An 8,833-nucleotide genomic window follows, 5' to 3' on the forward strand; every position below is an offset into this window, starting at 1 on the left:
CATTATCAATTACTCCACCGGCCTCGCTCCGTTCCCATGGCTCTCGGCCCCACCCCCACTCGTCACATACCCCCATAGCCCCTCGCAGGCCGGGGGGTACCCACGAGACTGCTCTACTTCCCCCTCCGGGGGAGCCGATCACGGCGGCCGCGGCATACCTGGGGGTAAGGACAAACAGACTAGGCAAGAGAAAAGGAGACGGAAGGATGAGGAGAGACAGAGACGAGAGAGGGAACATAAAATATAGTTATGTTATTTAATTAATATAATAAATAATGGATAATAATTGTTTAAATTAATTTAATAATGATACTTTTGACTTTTAATACAATTTCTTAAAAAAACGTTTTGTTTTTGTGAAAACCTGTATCTGAATTCTTCATGCCCTATGTTGAGTATGGTTTCACTAATAATAAACATACATTTACATAAAGAATTCATATTTGTCCATGCCCATGTTGATTAGAGTATTAAAAACTTGAAAAGTATTAATTTAAGGTACATTTAGAACAGATAAAAATGTGTGATTAAGTTGAGATTAATCGCGAGTTAACTCATGACAATCATGCGATTAATCGTGATTAAACATTTTAATCGATTGACAGTCCCTAATATTTAATATTAACAATATGATGACTCGGGATGTAACGATTCACCGTGAGCCGGTTGAAAAACTATACAAATATGTGACGATTCAAATCGGTTGAGATGTTAAACGAATCGCGATCCAGTTGGAGTTTATATGAATGTATCTCTGAGGGGAACTGACTGTCTTTAGAAAAGTTTAGATGATATTTTCTTTTCATCTCATCTCTGTATAATGCTTTGTTTACAGCGGTTACCAAAGAAGCGCCACCTGCTGTCAGAGAGTGAATCTGCGTCTCATTCAGAGCTTCTGCTGTCTTTGTTTCGTGCACGTTTTATGTGGTATAGTTTCACAAAACTAAAGTCAGAGCATTCTGTTTTTGTTTTAAAAATTCAAATTATACAATCTAATTTAGATTAAAAAAAACTGCTCATGCTGCATGTATTCAGCATCTTTGTTTGGATTGCGATTCAAATGCAGTGGTTGCCTCTAATTTTGAATGGAAAGAGCACAGGTAGCCTTTGTTTATATGAACAGTTTTTTTTTGTCTTATTTATTTGAGATTTGGGGTTTGTTTTAAAATTTCAATTTAGTTTTGTTATTTGACATATTTCTGTTTCACAAAGAAATGTGCAGCATTTTGTCCAAGCAATAATAAAAGGACACCTTTTCATTTATAATTTGTCTTAAATCTAATTTTGTTAGAAAAATCGTGAGAAAATCGAATCGTGAAATCAGTATCGTGAATCGAATCGAATCGTGAGTTGAGTAAATCGTTACATCCCTAATGATGACGCATTTCTGAGAGTGTTACATTTCTGTTTACGAGACCCTACAAAGGTCTTAAATTTAGCCTTATGAAACCTGTGGAAACCCTGTAATTGAATATGAACGGTCTCATATGACTATGGTTTTCTCTGATCTTTGGGCACTAACTTTTGGCAAGGCAAAGCTAAAAGCACTTTGAAATCATTCCCCGTGTCTAATTTTTGTAGCATTTGTTCACTGATCTGTGTTTTTTGGCACCGGTGATCTCTGTGAGTCATTGTGGATGTTGGAGACGCTTTGGTGTGAGTTGGTTACTTTGATGAAAATAATGGATTCAAACCGCTGTAAAACTGCTTAAGTATTCATCACTTTTTAAGATTTGGAGTATTTTTCTTTGAATTAATCAACAGACAGAGATCAGGCCACTCCACAAGGCTGTTCTTTTGAAATTTTTAAAGCGCAAACAAGATGGGCTCACAGAAGCAGAAAGGCTCATAATTAGCACGAATGAGGCCCTTGATTTGTGCTAGTGGATCCTTAAACTAGCAGGCCGTGATCTGTAACCCCATCGGCGGTGTGCACAGTCAGATGTCTGCTGCCAGCTGTAATTGGACGCTTTATCCTTCTCTGAACCCCGTCAAGAGCAAATAAGGCAGCCAGAGAGTTTCCCGGAGTGATAATACGGAGGGAGTGTTATTATGCGTCACATGGTGAAGCTGTGAGAGATCTTCAATTAGCTTAACATGGCGCTCTTTCTCTGCTATTTTCATGCAATCTTCCTGTAAATGCCTCTTGCTTTCAGAGGAAAAGTACATTTGTTTCATAGAATGGCTCATTGAGTTTGTTGTAATAATTCATGACACAGTCTCAGACAAAGCAGGAAAAGAGAGATAAGTGAAACATGACTTCTGTGATATGGGTGTAGAGACTCTTCTGTGTCTTTTTAGGTCTTCTGTGTGTATTAGAGGCTGACATTTTTTCGGGAATCCTGCGGGATGGGAAACAAAATCATTATTAATCACGTGATTGGGACGAGACAGGAAAAAATGTCAGCGGGAGTGGGCGGGACCGGGAATCGTAATAACACTATGATACCCAACTTTATACACAAATATACCTTTTATATAAATAAACTATAAACTGTATATTTTAATTTTGAACTCAATTCTAGTTGCCCTGTCTCTTTATGATCTCCTCCTGTTTGCTTTGGTGTGGCTGGTACGCAGTCCGTGACGGACAGATCGTTAACGGCTGGTCTATGTGGTAATACATCGGGCAGGACACCCAAACGCCCACCTATCATTCATCGACCTCAAATATGACTTTTCATCTAAAAGATGCATGTCGTAACAACTTTACATGGCCGCTCAATCTAATGTTAACCTACAGAAATGTGCGCTATTGAAGTGTGTGTAGAAGCTGAACAGCAGCACGCTCACAGCAGGACAGATGGTGCGCTCACTTGCTCTTAAAATACTCCATAATTTTTGGTCATACAGATAAGGATGATTTACATGAAATTTAATCTGTGTGCAATGCACACTGTGCATTGGTTAAGCTGGCTTACAGTTCAATAAATTAACAAAAAACTACATTTTGGATTTTTATTCAGCTAAAGTGGGCATGCTGTGATCTGTACTGTATTTTTTTTTACTGTAAAACTCGGAAAAAGAAATATGATGGAACTAATAAGCCCTACTATTAATTAGATAATACTAGCCTGATAATAATAATAATAATAATAATAATAATAATTATCTTGATATTGTCAAGTTAAGTGCAATAAGCAGTGAAAAAGAACTAAATGCGGTGCTGACAAACAGCCAAGCGTGTGCACTGAAAGCCCCTCTCTCGACAGCATGCGATCGCAAAAACAGATCTGTTTCATGCTTGAATGGTCAAATGCACACACAATTATGTCAAAATGCCCGTCGTCTGGACTATTCACGTAAACACAGTTGGTTATGTGTTAAATAGATGTAAACAGTTGGGTGAAAACCGGATGTGTTTTAGTATATTGGATCCGTGCAGTCGGTCTTAAAGTCACAGCAGTCTAATTTACCTGCTGCTGTCTGTCATTATTAATGTTAATCACTCACTGCACTCGACTGAATCACTGGATTTTTAATGAGAATCAGTTCATGTTTGATTGATACAGTGAAGACTATGCAGTTTTATTTATACACTTTATTCAATTTCTGTAATATTTCTTCCTACACATTAAATTAACCTAGCCTACTGTAGCTGAATAAATTAAAAGTTGATTTCATATTTATTTGTTCTATTGTGTTTGTAATTTGCTTCTTTGCCTTATGTTTAATAACAAAATAAAATAAATAAAAAATAGCTATATTGAGATTTATATAGTTATTGTGAAATAAATATATCATACTATGAAATTTTGATCATATCGCCCACCCCTGTGTGTGTGTGTGTGTGTGTGTGTGTGTGTGTGTGCGTGCATTGGTTTGCGAGTGTGGGGTGGTTAAGTACTTGTGTTTTCAGCCGTGTGTCAGGTGTGTCAAGGCCTCACTCATTCAGTGACCTGAGCTGGCAGGAGAGAGCATATATTAGAGAAGATATACATATTTGAGAAGACATATTTTTCCAGATTGATGGTTAACTGCATAAAATGTAAATTAAATTGTAATCAAATTAAAATGTAAAAATTTATTTTATTTATTTATTTATTGGAAAACAAAGTGCTGCACAATGTAGGCCTATGTATGTATTTACTTATTTATTATTTATTTTTTTATTTATTTTTTTGAATATTTTTTATTTTTTTGCATCAGTATATTGACACCAAAGCACCATAGGCCTCTTTTTTCGCCTGTGTAGTGGCGTGCAGTAGTAATGTGCGGAACTGCTGCTGCTAGTCGACATAGGTAATACTAGTCGACTAGAACGAATTTAATTGATTTAATGTTACGTTTAAAAAAAAATAAAACATTATTTAAAAAAAAAAGGAAAACAAATTAATTTCGTTTCGCTGCGGGCTCGGAGAAATGTCCACTAGTAAAAACAAGCAAGGTGTGGGAGCGTATTTACCCAATAATAATGCTTTAATGGGGCAAATATTATGAATGAAAGGCAAGTGACTTTCTTCAGAAAGGTTTTGTTGACATTTTTTCTTCATATAATGCCTAAAAGCGCTGCTTTGTTTACAGGGCAACCATGATAACAGCTGTATTTCTACTTGTCCAAAAGTGCAATCTAATGTTAGAGAGTGTATTTGCAATTTCATTCAGCCCGTCTGCTGCTTTTGTTGCCGTCTTTAGAACACCTCAGATGATAAGGTATCTGGAGTTATTTGACTGTTTGAGTCACAGTTGAATTATTTCAAATGGATCTCATATACACACAATGTTTTTGACTGTCTTCTGAGGGTTTCTTACTTTTAGGCTAGTCGACAACATTTCCATTTAAACGACTATGAAATCGTCGTAACACACACCCCTAGCGTGCAGACATGTGGCATATCAGATGCCCTGTGAGTGAGAAGGGACTGGAGGCTGTATGTGAGAGGAGTAGAATGACAGCAGTTTCCCCTTCTAGCGCTCAGGTTTTGAGCGGGAGAAACCCTCACAGAGTTGAATAGACTACACATCTTAGAGGAGAGAATGACGTATTGCCCTTCTTTTCATTTTTTTCCTCATTCCCTTATGTGAAAGGGACACTTCATCATGTTCTTCTAAAGACTTTTTTCTTTTATTCCACTTGTGATGGAGCAGTATTGGAGTGAGAGACAACAGACACTCAAGCTTCTCGCTCCAGGCAGAGTTTCCACTCTTCTTCACTCACATGCTCTGGTTTAAAACCATTACTCACGCAGTCAGTCATGTCAGTCAACATCCTCTCCATGTCTTGGCTCAGTGTTGTGTGGGCTGAATCTCTCTGTGACAGCTTTATCAGCTTTATCAGTCCGTGTCCTGAAAACTCATGGAGCAGAGGGGAAAGGGAAACCATGGGATTTTGATTCTGTATGTGGGTGAATTGGCTCATCGGTCACATTAGCCAGTGAAGGTTAATGTCAGGACACAGCTGTTCATGTGTAATGATCACAGTCCATGATGTGGCGACCCACTGCCCTAAATATGATAACATACTATGACAGATTAATCTTCTGAAGTCAGATTATATATGACAAGTAAGGCCCTTTGTATTTGTATTTTTTGAAGGGGTTTCAGGGGGGTCTGTCTTATTTGACAGGAAAGTGTGAGAGGATGTGTTGTTTGATTGAACGAATATTCAAAAACAAAGGCCAATAATAAAAAAAAAGTTTTACTATGTTGGAACTCTGTTAGGATAATGTAATTTTTATTTCATTTCATAGTTTTGTCTTTCAGTTTGAGTGCATTTTAATGGTGAATAAAAAGGCTTATTTAATTTGTCATTTTTTAATATTGCTACTACCGTTATTAGCACATTCTTTTATTGCAAACTCCTTATTTATTTTAGTTTTTTACTTAAGTATTTTTTACAGATTTTTTTTTTTGAATTTGTAATGGTTTTCTTTAATAGTAATAACACTGATTTAACTGTACTTATATTTATCTAAGTAAAATATATGTATTTTTTTTTCATTTCAACAGCAAGCCTATGTGTCCTTCAGCCACCAGATGGCGCTGCTCAGTCCCAACACCAACAGTAGCAGCACGAGTAGTGCGGGAGGCGGGGAACAGCTGAGCAAAACCAATCTTTACATTCGTGGACTCCATCCTGGGACCACTGACCAAGACCTGGTCAAGCTCTGCCAACCGTAAGTCTCTGTGAAAGCTACGTAAGGCTAGATAACTATGGTGTACCTGTACGTGAATGCTGATCGTCAGGGATAATGTTCCTGAACAGTAGTGATGGGAGAAAGAGAGTTTTTCGAAACTCTGACTTAATTGAATCAATTGACCCTACGCAAAGACCCGCCCTCCTTAGTTACTGTTGCTACGTCCAACAAGCCATGGCGCTCTCATGCCACACATCATGTTCTCACGCAGTGAAAAATACATCGCGGAGCAAAGAGGAAACTGACAACGCACCGACAGACAAGACAGAACAGGTTACTTTTGGTATGAAACAAAGTCTCAGATTTCAAATTTTGTAATTTCTTAAGAAATTCAAACAATAAATATGGTTTGGTGGCTCTTTAATGTGTGGTGACAGATCGCTGTGAACCGATCATCTCTTCTTTACTAGTTATAGCACAAAATAAATATGAATGAACATCAGAAGTTATGTTGTTTCAACTGCAGAAAGATGTCCGTACACATAATTTTTCAAGTTCAAGTCCACCGACGTTAATCTACTCTCCTGTCTGGTTAGTTTGTCGGACAAAATAGCGTTGTGATTGGTCAGATCGCCTGTCAATCAAAGTCCCAGTGAAGGGTCAATTGCTCTGATTTATCCGCTTGTTTGAAGCACTCAAAACACCAGACACTTGCGCCAGCTGCTTGTCAAAGTGGTGAAAATGAATGCGAATACTCAGCTCAAATATGCATAAAGACACCTTTTACTAACCAATTGCATTTTTTTTCTTGAAAGGCTACTCTATGAAATACAATATACAAATCACATACCATTATAATGAAATATGTGTATAATATGTGTTATTCATTAATTTGTAGGGATTTGTGTGTGTGTTTTATTGAGGGCTTGGCTAATGAGGCCAATAAGAGACAAGTACATACTATTCTTTCTTTTTTTCCTATGCAGATGTCATTAAAAATGTCTACATTATAGCCCTATTCGGACGGGACTAGTTTTCTAAACTATGTTTGAGTTTCAGTTCTTATTACCCGACGTCTGTGATTTTCATGTACCAATTCGGATGGGACTAACATCTCCGGGTTTATTACAGAGGGGGTGTGTTTTCTAGACATGATGCAGTTGCGTGCATCACATATGCCGCATATGTCTAATGAAATTTGTATTAATATAATTTTAATAATTTAATTTAATAATTAAATTAAATTATAATTTTAATTTATTATAAAAACATAATTTAAATAAACTTAACATGAGTTTATAGAAGTGGCTGCTTATAATAAAGCCACGTAAGTGAGCAGAGAAACATTACCTGACGCTGATGTTAAAATGGCCAGTCTTAGCAGTTTCCACAATTTGGCTCTCTTAATTTTATTATTTTATTTTTTCGTCGGATACCATCCATAGTAAAAGGTGCAGCAAATGGTAGCTCAGGTAGGCCAAAAAACACATAAGGAAAAGCATTGGGATAATGCAATGTCAACAATAACAGACATTTGCATTCGGACGGGATTCAATTTCAGATTTAGCAGATTTGCACGGGATTAAAATCGCTGTCACGCCCCTGGACTCTTTGTGTTGTGTTTTCCCTCCCCAGGTGTGCCGTGTTCCCTTTAATTAGTCATTTCTTGCACCTGTGTTTTCCCAATCACCCAGTGTTTAAAAGCCCCAGTCCTTTCAGTTAGTTTTTGTCGGTCCTCAAACGTCATTCCTTGTGTTCCAGTGTCTCCTATGTTCCCCGTGTGGTTCTCAGGACGGTCGTCGAACTTAAAAATACCTGAATTAACAAGCTCTCTTCATGCTAAATACCTAGCTATCTCACTCACATTAGCTTCATTGTTGAATGACGGCTGTGGTGTTGTCTTATATGGTGAAGAGGTAAATGGCGGCACTTGGAATTTATGGCAAGATGTTTGCACTGACCTCTGAGGCTGCTGCGTCATGTTCTCTGTATCAGGTTTATTGTAGGAATCTCTGACATCACTAGTCATAAGGCGATGCTGCCTTGGTGGTGTTTCAGACTCCAACACATGGACAATGGGCTCTAGAGGTAATTGATGTGGTTCATCTCCAAGAGGTGGCGATAACTCCAGTTGAGCCTGACACATGACGTAATCACGGGTGCGATCAGAAATCTCTCTTACGTCGGAAATCCTTTCTCCGAGCTCACTTTCTGCTGCTGCCTCCAACACCTTTGCCTCAGCGAGGGCTGCTGCCACCTCACTCTCTTGCTTTAGTGTTGCTAGGGATGCTTCCATGCGAGCCTCTGTCACTTTCAGTTGAGCTTTTTCAATCAAGATTTCAGATTGTTTTTTAAGGAATTCAGCCTTGGCCCGTGCTGCTTCCAACTTAGCGCGAGCTTTGGCAGCAGCCATACTAGCTGATGAGCTTCTCGATCTATTAGTCGAAGCAGAGGCTATAGATCTTGTTTCCAATGCTTGGCTTTGCTCTGTAGCTTCCTCAACCTCCGTAGCTTTCTCCGCCATCATGTATCGCTGATACTGTCTAAAAGTGCAGGACGTGATGATGAGTGAGGAATAATGGAGGTGGAGCCTGCTTTCCTTGAACTGTAGTGCCCGCCTTATGGATGCCTTTTTACTATTCTGTCCTAGATGCGTGTTCCATCTACGCAACACTGACAGATAGCTAACAGTCAGAAGTCAGAAAAGGGGCAGATGCAGGAGTAAAGTTGAAAGTTTTACTGTTAGGTTCTTTCCT

General features: G+C 38.3%; 1 protein-coding gene across 1 annotated transcript in view; it reads left to right on the forward strand.

The window, feature by feature from the left end:
* Nucleotides 1-8,833, forward strand: part of LOC107709509 (RNA-binding motif, single-stranded-interacting protein 2-like) — a 59,183-nt gene that overhangs the window by 18,150 nt on the left and 32,200 nt on the right. Inside the window, exon 2 of the mRNA XM_016514002.1 lies at nt 5,950-6,116. Within this exon, the coding sequence (XP_016369488.1) occupies nt 5,950-6,116 (167 nt within the window). The remainder of the gene's footprint in view (nt 1-5,949; nt 6,117-8,833) is intronic.

This window comes from Sinocyclocheilus rhinocerous, unplaced genomic scaffold, assembly GCF_001515625.1.
Source record: "Sinocyclocheilus rhinocerous isolate Xijiao unplaced genomic scaffold, SAMN03320098_v1.1 scaffold2371, whole genome shotgun sequence".
NCBI lineage: Eukaryota > Metazoa > Chordata > Actinopteri > Cypriniformes > Cyprinidae > Sinocyclocheilus > Sinocyclocheilus rhinocerous.